Source organism: Styela clava, chromosome 3, assembly GCF_964204865.1.
Source record: "Styela clava chromosome 3, kaStyClav1.hap1.2, whole genome shotgun sequence".
In the NCBI taxonomy this organism is placed as follows: domain Eukaryota; kingdom Metazoa; phylum Chordata; class Ascidiacea; order Stolidobranchia; family Styelidae; genus Styela; species Styela clava.
Genome location: NC_135252.1, coordinates 7,478,685 through 7,496,921, shown reverse-complemented (window position 1 = coordinate 7,496,921; position 18,237 = coordinate 7,478,685). Strand labels below are relative to the sequence as shown.

Sequence of the window (18,237 nt, the reverse complement as noted above, 5' to 3'; positions counted from 1 at the left end):
TGTTTTCACATACACATGAGATACAAGTACCTACAGAAAAAATCTGAAACATTCAGAACATAGTTAAACCTGGACTGAGAATCTATGCAATGTTTCATAATCGGTGGTAAGCATGTGATTAGATTGTGGGAATGGGTAAAATTTCTACACAGAACCCATTCCCAAATACCTCCACCATCTACCTCTTATTGTCTCCATCTGCACTGAATTAGGGATACACTTCCCGATACTCCCCAAGTATGTGAACCAAGATGGCAGACACCGGAATGTAGTATGTGTACCAGGCTGCGCCATAATTTTATTCCAATTTTCCTTATTTCAGGTCTATTACGAGTTCGGGAACTAGCCAAGTAACCTCCGTAGTATTCGTACCGGAAATTATGGCCTAACCCTAATCTGGTAAACGTACTACGTCCCGGTGTCCACCATCTTGGTTCACATACTTAGGGAGTACCCACTTCCCATCTTATATATATACTTATATCTATACATCAACCAGCTCAGTTATTTAGTCGTTTATTTGGCTAAATATATTTATACAATAAATAACGCAACATGTGTATAGTAGAATAGAGTATTATATTAACATGCATAAAGACTCGTAAGGAACAGGGTTTACTCAGAATTTTCCACAAAGCACATTACTGCTACCAAATGGATGGTTACTTCAGTAGTACTATTTTTGAATTGATAATGGACAGCATTTGTGACAAGTGGGCAACAAATAATGTAGGCTGAATTCTCCAAATATCTCGACTTGCAAGAAGTTATATTATAGTGCAGATGTCTTCCGTTTATCCAAAAGATTTTTGATAAAAAATTCCCCAGCTTTATATGAAGAACGAACGAGTGGACCACTGGCAGTATATAAGAATCCTAAATCCTTCCCAACATCTTCCCAGTGTTTGAACTTCTCTGGAGTGACATATTCTTTCACCTAAAATATGATGAATTTACATTACCAATATAGCGAAATAATATTGTGGTTTTGTAAGAATAGTTTCTGAATATAGGATAATCTAAGTAAAGGCATATGGAGCTGTCAATATTCAACGGAATGTGATGCTTTTTATTCATCAACATTTAGGTTAAGCAGTAAAAAATGTGCACGAAATAGAATTTTCATCAAAACCAGTAAAATCATGGGTCACAGAGACACAGATTTTTATAAGAGAAAACGATTGTTGGCAGTGTTAACTCTAAGCAAATTATGAGTGCGAAAGTGCTTCGCAGTCCAAAAAAAAAGTGCGAAAGTGCTTTTGCCGATTTTAACAAGTTAGGTGCCCTAGCCTTTCATATAACCCATTCAAAACGGCATAGATACTCGAAAAAGCGCTCCTCCGGTTAATATTATGAATTAAAGAGAAGCCTTTTCGTTAACCGAGTTCCCTTTAAGCGAATTCATGTTTAATTAAAACAAGCGAATTCATCGGCAACGAAATGACATCTGCTAACACCTGCCACGGACAAAACTTTCATGCAATGTATCACGGTGTCAGTTGCTTACTGGCGTAAACAGCATAGACTTTCACATTTGTTACTCCTTCCATCTAACAGACACGAGGCCGGCTGGAAACCATATTTGTTACAGGGTGGATCGTTTGTACCAAACCGGTGCAAAATAATCCCCCCCCCCCCCCAAATATAAATAGCAATCAACTAATTAGGGTTAGGTGCGCTGGAAATTCAACTTTTCGATTCATCCCCAAACCTAATCTGATAATTATTAATTTGTGATTTTGAACCACTTTGAAAGTCGCCACCCGCTGTTTTAAAAGATAGGTTAACCTACGTTCCCTCCGAAATATTATGCAGGATACTCCCCTGTTTTAGGAGATAGGTTGACCTACTTTCCTTTCAAACTTTTTTCTCCGAAATATTACACAAGATCACTTTAAAAATCCTCCCGTTTCGTGAGCTAGCGTGACCTAATTTCTCATTTACATTTATATTATACTATTTCAGAGCTTACCCAAAGACAACTAATTTTTAAATGTCCACATGCCTTGGTTTGCGTGCGAGTTAGTTTAAATCGGGCAGAAAACATCATATATTGGCAAAATGTTTAGTAATGTCATGTACTTTCAGCATTCATAAATAGCACTCTTTGTAATGCTGCTGACCTAGTATCAAATATTCGCATCACAACGCCACTTGCGAGGTTTCCATATATTTCAATTACACTAATAGGAACGATGACATCAAAGAGTTTTCTTTTGCGAAGGTACACTAAATATAACGAGGGTGATTCTTGAGAAAAACATGAATATAAAAAATAAACGAATGATATGATAATGGATCCCAAATAATTTTGAGAGTGTCTCGAAATACCAATCAATTTGATAAATAATTTTTATTCGATCACATGAACGCTGATATCCTGAAAATTAATGTTGAAAGAGAATTACGCATTCTCAGATATCGGACATCCAGTCGCGATAATCAATGGTTCATATGCACAAATCTCACATTAATAGTAATTGCTACCCAAGTTTGTAAAGTTTAGAAACCAACAAACAGAAAATAACTAACCTAAAACACAATTAAAATTCAGTCGGCAATAAATTCGTCGCCAAGACGATGCCATACAAAACAAAAAAGATTTGGTCGCGAGAGTTACGTGAGATGACTGCCGTTGTTTTTTAAGCAGAATGTAAAAAAATTTATAATTAATAAACGGGAGTTACGACGCCCTTTACACATCGTGTGTATTAAACTTCCCTGGTAGGTACTTTGGTAAGTACTATTATTATTGTACCTATACACCTGTTGGAGTATTTCGGACAATTTCGAATTTAAAATAAATGAAAACCAGACATATAATAAAGACGCAAAAGTAAAATGAACATTTATTGAAAAAGTTATTATTTAAGAAAGACAACATGATCGTACAATTCCTCCAAAACCTCGATGTTCGCAAGTGAGATGATAAATAAATACTTCCCTGTATTCGATCAATTAACTTTAGCGTATCGTAGTTCTGCCAACAAACAGCCGGGTGCAAAATATTTTCGTCCAGTGATATGCTCACAAATATTCTCGATATTAATATCATACCCTCGCGTATGTACTTTCTATTAGCTCTTTAGTGATCCCTTCCATCCTTGGCCAAGTCATGTTTCGAATATGTGAACATTTTATTCGACCATACATGGCCGGCGGAATGTTAAAATTGTAAACAAATTGTTGTTGAAAATTATTATTAATTTGAGAGCGCCAAAAACATACAGTCCATACCGATGCGACTGCAATTTATATGGTCGCAATTGGTGTGGCGCGTTTATTAATAGTGTAAAATAAATTAAACGAATATCAATTATAACCAAGCCTGTCAGCGTGTTTATTTTCTGTGGGCAGGAATCGTAAAATACCATCTTGAGACAAATTCACTTCTATTATAAAATCTTAATTTTCAGTTATTATCGTTATACAAATAACGTGTGGCAACTTTTTAATTTATCGTCGATCAAAAAACCGCCCCACACTCGTCCAAACGTGTGTCGAGCTTGAACGACAGGAACAGGTTCATCGACGACCTTAATTAGGGAAAATATGTATTTTATTGGGAATGCAAAATAAATGTAACAAAACGCATTTTTTGTGATATAACTTTGTATTTTCGGAAACGGGTTGCCGTGAAAGGTAAAATTTGGTCTAAATTAATTGCAAAAATGTTTTATTTTAAATGTAACAAAACACATTTTGCGATATAACCTTGTATTTTCGAAAACGGGTGTCCTGAAAAGTAAAATATGATCTAAATTAATCGCAAAAATGTTTTATTTTAAATGTAACAAAACACATTTTCGCGATATAACCTTGTATTTTCGGAAACGGGTGTCGTGAAAAGCAAAATATGATCTAATCTAAATTAATCGCAAAAATGTTTTATTTTAAATGTAACAAAACACATTTTTCGAGATACAACTGTATTTTCGGATACCGGGTGTCATGGAGAGTAAAATGTGATCTGAATTCACCGTAAATAATGTTTCATTCCAAATGTATCATAACGCCTTTTTTTGCGATATAACTTTGTATTTTCGAAAACGGGGCGTCACGAAAATTATTAATTTAATGTTTTATCTATCGTCTAACTAATGGAACACATCATTTTCGGGGAGAACTCTAGCCCGCGAAACGTCATTTAATTTAAAATAGAGAATGTTTCACGCATTTCAAAACGGAAAATCACCAGTAAGTGGACAGGGATTCAACCCTCCAGATTCAGTATTCTATATCCCCCGTGTCAGAACTTTCTGAAGAATGGAACAAAGAACCCGTCAAACCGCCGCGGAAGAAGGGGAGTATTTTTTGCACTAATAATTAGGGCGTGACAGTATCAAAATCGTCAAGAAACTGGTGAATTTGCAAATTCCATAAATAAAATTGTGAATTGCTCGGTAACATTTTAGCTATAATCATCGCCGGGGTATTGTTTTGTTGTAAACAAGTTGAAACTTGAGGGAATTAGTTACAATTAGCGCCTGACCTCTATTAGGCACTCGAGCCCAATCTTTTTAGCATTAAGTCGCATACGTAAAATATCCTGTAAAAGAAGTGCTGTTCATTAACGTCATCTCGTCTTATGACCACGCAGAAATGCCTTTATAGCCGAATTATTCAATCACTATTTTAAATCAACATTCAGGATTGGCACAATTTCAGATTTGCGAAGTTTATCACCATAGAAATACATGAGAAAGTTAATTATCGTCTTAATAAATATCTGCATCACGGTATGGACAATAATATTACCATGCGCATAAAATTGGGACGGTAAATTTACAAATCTTGATAGGTAATATTAAAGCCAGCGCAAATGTTAATTTGTTGCCGATGTGAACGAACGGGTAAACACGAAATATAAAACTTCGATGTCCGCCGACCCACAAGAATTCATATATATATTTGTAAAAAAGAGAGGGCGGGAATATAGATTACCCAAAACCTGGATATCGCCGCCAAAACGATCGGTGACAAGAACAATTAGCGATTACAACGGAATTAACCAGTAAAAAGGCTTTGTTGCCGATTTTTTAATGTTTCCACCACGTTTATTCGGTACTCCTTAAAAATATTCGATTTAAAAAAATATTGAATTTTGCCCACCCCTCCTCGCATATCAATGAGAAATAGTTGTGTAAATATCGCAAAATTCCGGAAAATGCCACGTCCTTTCAACATTGTGATTACAATAAAATGGCACTTAATGGTATTTTGTGAATTTGTTGATTTTGCAAATCTGTGACATGCTGCTAAAAGTTTCGTCTGATTTGAAAATCGTGCAGTTTGGTCACAATTCATCCAAAGTGACTATAACACGTTACTAACACTTTTTATAGTCATTTTGAATTCATCGATATCATTGATAGTCACATGACCACTCTCGTTCAAAGAAACGCCCCGGGAGAAGCGGAATTCGTGTGCTTGTATAATAATCATATTATAAACAAGAATTTTGCCGTTAATGCAAAAGCTTTATCTCCTATGTCTGCATCTCATAGGTTAGAATTCCGGTAAATATCGTTATGATATGCAGAATTGAGTTACAAAAGTACCAGTATGTTACTTATTTGTCAACTTAATACTCGAAAATATTTGTTAACTTTGAATTTTTATTCCATTCAAAATCGGAAAAAAGTGCTATTTCGCAGTCCCTAAAATAAGTTGCGAAAGTGCTTCGCAATTTTCGCAAAAAAGTGCGCTAATAGTGAACACTGATTGTTGGTATTATTAACACATTAATAATATAGCAGTAAAAGAACTCTTACTTTTACATGTCTTTTCGTTGGTTGCATATACTGACCCAATGTTACACAATCCACTTCAGCACTCCTTAAATCTATATATGTAAAAAATAAACATATTCAAAACATTAGCTGAATAAGTACAGAAGCACACAAGTAATTTTGCAAATCAAAGCTTGGGTTGTTACATTTGGTTGTAACTTAACAATTAAAATCGTCTGGAATTTCAGATTCAAAGACTACAAGTTGGAATAATGCATAATATCGCTTCATCGCTTCAACTTATAGATAATATTAGCAATATGATGGTACACAACTGAGCAACATTCTTCGAATTATATCCACAGATTGTAATATGAAAAATACATACTATAGAGAAATGTGATGAAAAAAACTGACAAGCACTGGTGCCACTAATGTCGTTATGATTTATACGTTTGCCTTACTATTTGTCACGCCTGTGTACAAAGCCTAAATTTATCATGTGATGTGTTAATGGTAAATCATGATTTGCTATTCCTTATACCTTTTAAAGCTTGCAGAACTTCTTCATCAGTTTCTCCAAATCCAAGCATTATAGAAGATTTCGTTAAAATATTTTGATTAACTGACTTTGCGTGAGACAACACTGATAATGACTGATCGTATGTTGCTCTGGGATCTCGAACCAACCTGAAATTTAATTCATAATCTTTGAGAACAAGTTGGGTAATAGAGGGTAATATTCCATCAGAAATTATCCGATATTTGAATTTTATTTTATTTACCATGGTATTCATAGGGTAAGTTAGGTTTCGGCCATTTCAATCGCGAGACAATTCTAAAATCACACGGGCATTCGTGGACATGTAGGAAGATGCAATGTTTTTGATTGACAGGGATATTTATTGTTACCGCGCACAAACTAAAATTTCTCAAGGTCTGTCTTAACGAAGAGTATTCAAATTTGACTTCTGCATGACAGTCTTAGGGCTTCATAGTTTGAATAAATTTAAACATGGTTAAAGGACATTTGTACATACCATGTTAAATCTCGGACACATTCAATATTGTGAGCATATACATCTAATCCAGATGTAGCGAGTGTCTCTATAGAATTTTTGTCACCACGAAAATCAGGAGTCAGACATTCAACAAATATACTGTTAATAAAACTTTTTATATTTTTCACAGTGTTACTAAAATGTTCAGCACCTCCATCTGGTAAATCTGTTAAAAATATGAAAGAATTTCACAGTATTTGAATCAATTATAATTCTGATAATACTATTGCAGGGTTATCTGCTCCATACATACCAACACGACTCCTTTTTAATTAGTTTATTCAGCAACAAGGGATGATAAAACAAAGTATCTTGATTCTGTTGATACTAAACTAAAGCTCAGATGGCTTTATATAAAGTGTGACATTTTGGTAAAATTTGTCATTGCCTACCCATTTTTAAATAACATCCTGTGTGAGAAGGTGGGCATACAATTTAAACCCAATATTTCAACTTACCGTGATTTTAAAGTAAATCTCAGCACTTTAATCACTAGGCCCACAATATATAAACTTACTATTCTCAAATCACCACATATGTTAATATCCAGATATAATCTTTGAAACGATAAAGCTAGTTTGCCCTTCTAAATATGGAAAATTAGGTTACAAATGTTACTAGATGCTTATCAGGTATCATCAGCATTTTTCAGGAGAATTGAGATAGTATATAAACATCACTGGTAATGATACATTATTTGGCTGAATTCAATGGTTTGCCCAGCAGCATGCTAAAACATATTACCTAGACACTTAATTAAATTATACATACCATCCCTGTCAACCGATGTCAGTACAACATAATCAAGACCCCATTCAGAGATGGCTCTAGCTGTGCTTTCTGGTTCCATAGGATCAGGAGGTGGAGGATTCCTTGCTGTTTTCACTGAACAAAATCTACATCCACGTGTACATGTGTCACCCATGAGCTGAAAGTATATATATATATTATGTATATATCAAAATGATTATATAGAGAAGAAAATAATTCTAGAATCTATATTAGTACACCGCTCAATTCAATCACATATCAAGTAAAGTCATTACGAATCTCACTGTTCTCATTTTCTCTCTGATTAATCGGATATTGTGTGACAAACAAAACATACAAAGACATTCTGAATGCGAAAAAATCTGTATATGGATGAACATTTTAAGCACGACATACCATTATTGTTGCTGTTGCAGTTCCATGCTCTCCACCACCCCAGCATTCTCCGATATTCGGACAGCGAGCTTCTTCACACACAGTGCTCAATTTTAATTTCCTCAAATCAGACTTTAGTTTTTTATAGTTTTCGCCTTGCGGAAATTTTGTTTTCAACCAAGGTGGCAATTTCAACCTATGAACAGAAAGTAGGCTAGTCAATTTTGTAAAACATTTGTGGTAATTTATGGTGAATTTGGATATTTTATTTGAAATAATAAATTGCCTGAGAGAAATTTTCATTATCATCATCTTACAAAAATACATGCCTGTGCTAAGAATCCTACTTTGGAATACAAGTATAGAGACTTTCCTGACCACAGGATGGTTTGAGTTTATATTTTCTTGTGAGTTGTTTAAAAATAATAACATATACACTCATGTCTGCATATGGATTAGGGGGAAGGGTTCTACTGGAGTTCATCAGTGAATGCCACTACTCTGGTGAATGAGTAGCCCATTCGTATATGAATAGTTTGTATTAATACTTCATTTGTGGCAAAAAGGCTTCCTACTTTTGACCAAAAATCACTTGTACAATGGGCCGTCAAGATTTCATCAAAAAGATCATCACTTTTGAATGCCCCTAATAGCAAATGGCACAGTTGATAATAATAACAAAAGCTGACATACCTTTTAATTCCTTTTGTTCGCACAAGATCTCCAGTGTAATGTTGCCATGCATCCCCTTCTTCAATACTTCCTGACACAAAATCCTCTAATCCAGGTCCATTTGCAATAGCAGATTTTTTATCAGCTTCAAGATCATGTGTTGTGGTTGAAAAATTTATTCGTTGAAACTGTTTAGCATTCACCACTGCCTAAAATGAAAAGAGTTTTTAATAATACTGCAATACGGTATGTTTGCAATAGACCGGATATCGAAATTCTGTAATTTAAATTATATCACTCACCTTCAAAGCAGAAACTCTTCTTGTGCAAATTGGAATCGTTTTTGTGGTACACAACATTGTTTTAAATGAATAATTTTCAAAATATTCAAGAGTCAGCAATCCACAAGCCCACTCACCTCAATATCTGCAGATCTGATATGGTATCTAAAAAATATTAAGAACTGAACCGCCTTTGCAATAACAAGTAACATCGACTCTCTCACGCCATCCTGCAATTTATTCGCTCCTCGTAACTCTGTAACTAGTGATGTGAAAATGGTATGCAATTTGTTATTTAATATCCTCGTGTAAGCGTTGTTTTAACTAATTAGTATATTTTATTATTTTCATTGAGACAGTGAAACCAAAATTTGCAACGTGCACTCGCAATTTTTTGTCAGTTCATCAGTTTACAGTACCAATTCCTGAATTCTGTCATTTTATTTTTTTTTCATTGTGCCGTCTGTTGCGCGAGTAGTTAAACAGCATTAATGTTACCCCAATAACATCCATATACAATCGTTGGATATAACCAACTGTAAAATTGATTTACTGACAAAACGGCCGTGGTTGAAGGAGTACCAGTATTCTGGTATTGTGATTGAATCACATCACCTTCCTGCCTCCAGAGTTTCTGGAGTTTAGTTTTTTCCTGTCTGTATTTAGAGGTCGAAGTTATTCATCAGATCAGAAATAAATTGTCTATATTGTCTGAAATATCTATACCGTATTTACTGTAATGTCTGAATGTATGTTTTTGGCAGCCATGTCTATCAATACCTTCTGACTGCCTGACCTCACATTACCACATTCTGTCATTAGTTTGAAATTACAAATGAAGATAAATTTTCATTAATACACTATTAAGTCACTGGTAGAATAAGTCAACTTGTACCAATTCAGCCATTTTTTGGTACAGTACTGCAGTACCTTGTTTCAAGTTCGAAAATACCTAAATACTACATTTGTAATTTTAGATCAAATCAACTTATTCAGATTTTCTCTGATAGCAATGATCGGAATACTAAAAAATCACTTTACTCTCTGTTTTATACTATCTGAAGTTTTTTATATGTAACTCTTTATAATATCTATATGAATGAGGTGAGGCCCACTCATGTTTGAACTTGTGCGATTACGTATGCCACAGATTTTCTTTCTATCTGTCTATAAAGTATTTCAATAGATGTAAGATGCTCAACTTTTACCGTCCGTCTTTCTAAAAATAGAAGATTTTCACGTCAGCACGTAGTGATAAGATGCTTGTACAGAGCCTTGTTTAAAGTGAAGCTGTGAGGCGTGTCAAAAAAATACATTCTCTGTTCATATAGGATTGGGATTGAGATTTACTTGTTTATCCCGGGGGAGAGGAAAGCCGATAAGACGGCTTATCCATATGGCGAACCACGGCCTCTCGTCCGGTTACCATTCCAAGTCGGGTATGGGATTGGTTATATTGTTTGTTTTCGAAAGCATGGACTTGGTGGTGGAGGAAGCCGTAACCGACCAGCGGTTATGTGAACCACCCAACGACGGCGAGGAGTCCAGCAATCCTCTCGCACATAACCATCCCTGCATGGGATGAATATATTATGATATATGATCATTGTTTTTAACTTTTCATGCTTCAATTTATTAAATTACTTTACAGCAGTATAGACGTTTTCGAAATTAATTCCAAGTGGACTCGAAATGCTGTTAAAGTAGTTTAAACTTTCAACAAAGATCAACAACTGACAAACATGGCAGCTCCTGGCAACACTGCCATGAGCGGCCACACATTAGATAAAGTAACCAAAGCAAAAGTTACAATCGAAACTTTTTATTCCAATTTAATGAATCAACAACTTGAACGAGAGGAAAGGATGAGTTTACTGGAAAAGACCATGAACAATGAAGAATTACCAACTGATGAGGTAAATGCCCTTTTCTACATTTTGTATATTTGTTAAATCCAAGTGAGATATTTGAAACTTCTTATGCATCTTGAAATTATTGATTTCAGCTTTTTTATCAGCAGTATTTCTACTCCAAACAAGGATTTTTCTGCCCCATTATACTCCTGGGAAAGGTGCCAACATAGTTAAATCCATTGCTTACTACTACAGGACCATCGCACGCAATTTTAATATTCTATTCTACTTAGATTACTTAATATTTTGTATACTTTCCTATCAAAATTTTGGAACCAAATTCGACAAAGCATGATCAGTGGGTATCAAAAGAATGCCTTCTGAGCTAAGGTGAAAATTGAAATTAAGAATGAAAACTTAAGTGTAGTAGAACATATTCAGACCTTCCTTTTGATATATAGGATATATATTAGGCTGCTGGAAAGTGTTTTGAATAATTCAAATGGTGAAAAAGCTATATATACAAAAATATTATTGTGTAATATGAACATAATGAATTTTACTTTTGAAATATTGCTAAGATATATATTCAATAGATTCTTTATCAGCCATCAAGTTGAAACTCCAGATTGTGATGGTTTTGTAATATACAGATATTTGGAGAAGGTGTTGATTTAATAAACGTCAAATCTGCTAATATAAGGGAAAAATACTTTTAAATTACCAATCTGGAATCAATTTCTCCACAACTTCATGACTAACACATTCTAGCATTAGGAGGAAATATTATTTCTTCTTATATTCTCAACCCATATTTCAGAGAGATCGTCGTCGTGAACAACATGCTCTGAAGGAGACAGAGTTTTTGAGACTCAAACGCACGCGACTTGGTTTGGGTGATTTTGAAATGCTGAAAGTCATTGGACGAGGTGCATTTGGAGAGGTGTGTATATATTCTATGTTAGTTTCCATGTCATTTAATGAAAGACAAATTTTACGAATTTATTTTTTTACTAATATACAGATAGTATTGATATTTACGTCGCATATTATTTTGTATCATAAAATCCTCTCCTAGACAATTTAAACGCAATTTATCTAACGTTATAATCAACTAACTACAGAACAGTGCTTAAATTATATACCGTACTATCGCCATGAGCATAGCCATTTGTTAAAAACTTGGTGGCCATAATGGATTGGTGATAAGTCCACAAAATGACCCAGTTTTCTGAAGTACCGGTAAGCATAAGCCACACATGGCATAAAACGAGGATACCCATTAAATAGTGAAAAATATAAAGTGAGAGTACCTCCATTTCCACTTAGAAAGTGATTCGAGTTGAAAGTGATTTGTTAAGTATCCAAAAACTTGATTTTAGCAAGTTTCTAGTTATTTTTTACCATTGATTATCACAATTTTTCAGGTTCACTTGGTCCAAAAAAAAGACACTGGACATATTTATGCAATGAAAATGCTGCGAAAAAAAGACATGATGGATAAAGAACAAGTTGCACATGTTCGAGCTGAACGTGATATTCTAGTTCAGGCAGAAAATCCGTGGGTCGTGAAAATGTTTTACTCATTTCAAGATACATATAACCTGTATTTAATCATGGAATTTCTTCCTGGAGGTATGAATAATAATGTCTATGTCATGCTAATTTTCATAGATCAACATTTTGCTCATCATTTTTATGATGTATTTACAAGTGAACATTAGCATGAATTGAAACCAGGATTGAAACCAGCTTATTTGTCCTATGAAATCATCTTCTTACTTGGAATTATAACTATACTGGCACTTGGATGGAAAACTATTATTTAGTGGATTAGCTAATAGTTCAATATGTTTATCATAACCATATTTTCCTGGAGGATATGAAGGTGGCTCTTGTACAGTTACGGATGGAATGATTATTGAAATTGATTCAAAAGTGATAATTTTGAAAATTTTAAATTTCTGGTTACATGCAAAAGAGAATTAAGGGTTCATTTCAAAATTAATGGTATATTTTGGAAATTCATCATTTGAGGTTAACGATATCTTGCTGTATGAACAAGAAGACCTTTATTTTTATTTCTGTGAATTAAAAATGAATAGTCAACCCATTGTTTATCTTGATCCTTCTATTGTAAAATCCAAGCTAGTACTAGTTGGGATGATTGCATTTGAGTAATTTGACAGTGACGAAACAACTGGAATATAATTGACTTCGAAGTGTATCGATTAAAAATGACCCATTTTAAAATATATTCTATATTATGTATTTGGAAATATTATTCTTGAATGTATTTGAAATAGATGATTATTGAGTTTTGGCCATATCTAAGCTAACCAGTCAATTTCTCTAAATGCATGGACTTTTAAAGATACAAATATATGCTTTTGTCTTCTCAAGATTATAATTCAAGTTCTAAATACACACACTTGGCCGTTTGATATCGTTGCCCCAAAATGTCTACTTTTCATTCCATCTCCTCATTGTAATAAATCGTTATTTTATCATAAGTTTTATTTGTACAGGTGACATGATGACCCTTCTCATGAAGTATGACACTTTAACAGAGGAACAAACACAATTCTATGTGGCAGAAGCAATTCTCGCAATTGATTCAATACATCAATTAGATTTTATTCACAGAGACATTAAACCGGATAACCTTTTACTTGACGATAGAGGACATGTCAAATTATCAGACTTTGGTCTTTGCACAGGATTGAAAAAAGCCCACAGCACTGATTACTACAGGGATTTGTCAAGAGCAGAACCCAGAGACTTTGGTAATGTTTTACTGTTTCGATCTAAAATACATTAATAATGTTGTAATGATGTCCTTGATCTACGGTATATCCTTCGACAATAATAATATTACTTGTGATACTGTACTAACAATATTTGGTGATCAAGCATGGTCAAAATTCGGTACTCCCGTAGTGTGCGTACCAGGTTAGGGTTGGGCCATAATTTATTCAGATTTTCCTTATTTTGGTTCTATTACGAGTTTGGGGACTATCTGTGTTAGCCAAATGAATATACCCCCTGCTCATAAGTTTCAGTCCCTTGGCCTTCACACAACTTGAAGTAAAGTAGGCGAACAAAATTAGTTACCTCCATATCGGTATGCACACTTCCGGAGTGCCTAAAATTGAATAATTCAATATTCCAAATACATTCTAAAATTATTTTTCGGGTATGGAATATTGATTATATTCAATAATATTTACTATTAGTTTTATCAACAGAAAAATTAAATTTTCAGCATCAAAGCCTCTTAGTTTGCACGATTCACGAAGAAAAGCTGAAACGTGGAAAAGTAAACGACGTCAACTCGCTTATTCTACTGTCGGTACACCAGACTATATTGCTCCCGAAGTATTTCATCAAGCCGGATACACGAAAACTTGTGACTGGTGGTCATTAGGCGTTATTATGTATGAGTGCCTTATAGGTATGTATACAGTATACACCATTTTACCTGATCTGTTCAGCTGATCTTATTTTGATGTGCAGTTGAAATTTAACCGATTGTGGTGAGTTTGGTTGTATTAAGATTGCTATTAACAGTTGGACCCAAGTCAGCTCCATTTGTGGGCACTGAAGTCCATTACTGTATTGTATCAATGAGTTGTAGTTTAAATTAGAGTGTTTTACCAATTATTATTATAACATATTTCACCAAATTTCACATACCGGTATATTAATGCCTTCCTGTAATTGACTATTCACAATACCAACCATGTATCTTGCAGTTATTATTATTCATTTTTTAGTGTACTGATTTGCTTTAAACAATTCAAGGGGAAATTGATTATTATGTGTCATCTAAATTTTTGTAAATTGAATTTTAAACTTCCATGAATTGAGTACAGAGAAACTAAAGTAAGGGGGAATCCCATCATGTGAATATTCAACAAAGTCGTTATTTTTTTTAATTTTTCAAATTTCAATTCGTCATTTACCCATATTGTGTTGCAACAACTACAACACCGCCGTTTTACATAAATGTATACTTGTTCTATGCAGGATATCCTCCATTTTGTTCTGAAAGTCCTCAAGAAACATATCACAAAGTTATGCACTGGCAAACTCATCTTGTATTTCCACCTGAACTTCCAATATCTGATATCGCTCGTGATTTGATTTTATCTCTCTGTGCTGAGGCTGACAGACGTCTTGGTATTGATGGAGTTCAAACAATAAGGAATCACAAATTTTTCAGGTAAGGAAATTTATGTCTTTGCTACAGTTCAGCAAATTAATTTGAAACCCTCTTATCATAGTTTTGCAGTTAGTTTGATTTCCCATTTTAGTGGTCATACTAAATAAACCAATGGCTATGGGCCCAGCTCCGAGGTGAAAAATGAAATCTGGTGCTGTGGCCATTGTGATTTCAAACCAGCTGCCAGACCTAATTACATATTTGCCTTTCTTATTGTTATTGGTTTATACGTATATTGGACACATAAAGTGGCTAATGTCTCATTTTGGTAATTTTTATTGGTAGTTCTGCTGCTCATGTTGTCATTCTAAAATTCACTTTTTTTCTCCAAGTGTTAGTCTAGTTGCTTTTATATTTTCAGTAATTAAAGTGAGATGTAAAGTTTCGCTTGCAATCAATCCCTTTGGCACCTTGTGTTATACCCCTAAATTGTGATTCTTTGTGAATATGTGAAAAATTGAACCACCACAAAGATTTTGACAAACTTGTTCTCAATTGATGACAAGTGATGCCTTCTTGTTCATATTGCCTTTTTATTGTTGATACATCAACATTTTTATAAAGGGGTGTTGACTGGGAGCATATACGCGATAGACCAGCTGCTATTCCTGTACAAGTTAAAAGTCTCACAGATACTTCTAATTTTGATGAATTTCCAGATTCTGATATTAAACCAGGTATGTTGGGGTTACGCATGTATCAGTCTTAAATTTAAAGTTAAACAATTACATATTACTTTTTCATATTCATTCCCAAGAATAACTGATAAAATTATTAATCATCAAGAACCACTGCCTCTCATCTGGTTACCATACCATATCTGGTATAGAAATAGTTAACCAGTTATTCTCGTACTTATGAACACTCTTAAGACAACGTCAACCATGTTCCTAAGACAACAAAATTTTCAATGGACATATTCATGTTGACACCATAAGTTGGAGTTCTTAGGTTCTCAATAATAATTGAGCCCACAAATACTATTTTCCAGAAATTGAGTTCTGAATTCAATTATGATTTGTAATTTTTTTCAATAAAATTTCAATGTTACTTTTGTGAATTGTGAGCATTTAATATAAATCGTTCATAGTCCTGGGGTTCGAGTACTTTTATTTGATATTTCAGAACAACTACAACAACAAGGTAAAGAAATGGACGAATCTAAAGACTGGGTTTTCATCAATTACACATACAAAAGGTTTGAAGGTCTGACACAACGCGGACTATTACCTAATCGATAAAACTGTTTTAGCATTTTTATACTCCTTCATAATATTCTGCATTTTAGTTCTATTATTCATCTAAATTTTCCTTTCCCATAAATCATTAACTGAAGAAGAAATTTTCTCTGGACCGAATACTGAACTGAAAATCAGAAGCTCAAACTGTCTTTTTGTTGGAAAACTCCAGGGGGGGTGAAAAGTCTATATATCCCAGTCCTATACATTAGATATTATATGAACATATTATTGAATTGTATGGGTGGATACCGTCTACAGACGATATTTGTTGAGATGTAATCCCTAACACCCCTTGATAAGTTCATTTTTTAAGTTCCAGGAATTTCAATATGCTCTTATAACACGAATACAACATCTTTTGGCATTTATGTCGCTATCAAAATCATTGTCTGAAAATTTTCTTATATTAACTGTGGAATGATGATTTTGAAATATTTCACTCCACTTTTTTCAATCTGAAGTTTCAGTAATAACGACTTGCAAAATTGCCCATGTTGCAGATACAAATGTATTGGTTCATTTGTAAAATAAACGGTACTGTGGTTCATGCTATCTAGGTTTTCGACATTTCTGTGGTGTTTTCATGAATGTGAATCTCTTGAATGTGCTTTCTTCGAGTATCCTGCACGGGAATTGCACTCGATACTTTGATGTTTTGTATATTGTAGCATTCCACTGTCTGTGTGTGGTCGTAGTAGACGTAAGTTACTTTGACATGTTATTGTTTCACCTTTGTTTGCATCAAACACTCAAAAACCCACTCATGATAATTAGCCTGATTCATATTTTAACTCATGCTCGAAAGGTTCTAATTAAGATATATCAGAAATACAATTTTGGAAGACACTTAACCAAAGTGTGGTCATGTGCTTTGATTCTGAGGATTTAGTCATCCAAAGATCAAGCTCATTCTGTCCTATGATTTATCACTGCCGTACATGGTAGTTTTAAGATTCTCTGTTTAAAATTAATTTTTGAGTGCAGGTATGTTACAGATAAATCGAATCTACTAAATATCTTCGAAATCTTTTCGTGTAGGGTTTTATTTTTATTAAAAGCATTTATACTGCCACATACACTGCTAAAACATGTTATGCAATGTTGATGGTATATTAACCAGCTACTCTCAGCTAGTCATTTCACATAAAATAGTTAATGAATTGAGAAAGCACTGGGAATTATGCACTTCATTTGTGACCAATCAGAACATCAATTGTTTATGATTAAAAAAACAGCTAATGACCAGTGTCAGGATATGAGAAATATAAGTTTTATATACCATGCACCGCGAAATGGTGTTTTGTTAGGAGCTGTGCTATCTTATTTTTTCTTTATAAGGACAATCTATATATCATTATTTAGTTTCTAAATCAAATACCGATTCATTGTAGTTATCTTATACTTTTGGTATTGTGAATAAAATTAGCACTTCAATGTTTGCTGTACTTATTTTGTAGTGATTTGAATTTAACTGGTATGGTTTCAGATTTAGTTAGGTGCTTTGACAGTTTCCCTGAACTTCAAGAGATGCGTGATAATAGTCTTAATACTGTTGACTACAACATAATCTAGTTCGGTTGTTCTCACTGCATTATATCGGAAGAATTGCTCCATTTTGTTATTGTACGGCTACTTAGGCAAGAATCTTGATTATTTGGCCAGCAGCTATTTTACAGGCTGGAGAAATAGGTCGTGAAGGTGCTGTTGCATAACCAGGATTATAAAAGAAAATTACCAATAACTGAAATCTGTCTTGCTAAGATAATAAATTCAGCATTTGTCCCCAGTCGACTTTGTTTCAGGATAACACACTTTTTTCAAGTTTGAAAGTATTAAACACTAGTTGTAGAAATTATTAATTACCAAGTGGTTTTAAATGCACTGCTATTGTCCACTGCTCCCGCTTGAGATTATTTTTGCAGTTTACAGTGCTTAATTAAGTCATTCTATCCGAATGATCTCTAAGCACTGGTAATAATAACTGCTCTAGTATTGCAGTCAAGACCCCCAATTTTGTCACCTTCAA

At 34.1% G+C, this 18,237-nt stretch overlaps 2 protein-coding genes across 2 annotated transcripts; one reads left to right on the top strand and one right to left on the bottom strand.

The window, feature by feature from the left end:
* Positions 1-499: 499 nt before the first annotated feature.
* Positions 500-9,089, bottom strand: LOC120341820 (lipoyl synthase, mitochondrial-like). The gene is made up of 8 exons (XM_078110674.1): positions 8,914-9,089; positions 8,633-8,820; positions 7,961-8,135; positions 7,565-7,721; positions 6,773-6,959; positions 6,277-6,422; positions 5,775-5,845; positions 500-937 (listed from the first exon to the last, which is right to left on the bottom strand). The coding sequence occupies exons 1-8, from the start codon at positions 8,968-8,970 to the stop codon at positions 773-775; spliced, it is 1,146 nt and encodes a 381-aa protein (XP_077966800.1). The 5' UTR covers positions 8,971-9,089; the 3' UTR covers positions 500-772.
* Positions 9,090-10,543: 1,454 nt separating this feature from the next.
* Positions 10,544-17,645, top strand: LOC120342259 (serine/threonine-protein kinase 38-like). Its single transcript, XM_078110673.1, has 8 exons — positions 10,544-10,808; positions 11,566-11,688; positions 12,173-12,380; positions 13,274-13,531; positions 14,011-14,199; positions 14,775-14,970; positions 15,535-15,647; positions 16,096-17,645. The coding sequence occupies exons 1-8, from the start codon at positions 10,635-10,637 to the stop codon at positions 16,209-16,211; spliced, it is 1,377 nt and encodes a 458-aa protein (XP_077966799.1). The 5' UTR covers positions 10,544-10,634; the 3' UTR covers positions 16,212-17,645.
* The last annotated feature ends 592 nt before the right edge of the window (positions 17,646-18,237 follow it).

Bases quoted from the DNA above. Each gene is read 5' to 3' on its own strand.
- LOC120341820 (XM_078110674.1), bottom strand. From the start codon at position 8,970: ATGTTGTGTACCACAAAAACGATTCCAATTTGCACAAGAAGAGTTTCT. The intron at 6,960-7,564 runs GTATGTATAATT...TATTTTTAACAG, and splicing joins GACATCGGTTGACAGGGATG to ATTTACCAGATGGAGGTGCT. The intron at 5,846-6,276 runs GTATAAGGAATA...TTACATATATAG, and splicing joins AGTTCTGCAAGCTTTAAAAG to ATTTAAGGAGTGCTGAAGTG.
- LOC120342259 (XM_078110673.1), top strand. From the start codon at position 10,635: ATGGCAGCTCCTGGCAACACTGCCATGAGCGGCCACACATTAGATAAA. The intron at 13,532-14,010 runs GTAATGTTTTAC...TTAAATTTTCAG, and splicing joins AGCAGAACCCAGAGACTTTG to CATCAAAGCCTCTTAGTTTG. The intron at 14,971-15,534 runs GTAAGGAAATTT...ATTTTTATAAAG, and splicing joins AGGAATCACAAATTTTTCAG to GGGTGTTGACTGGGAGCATA.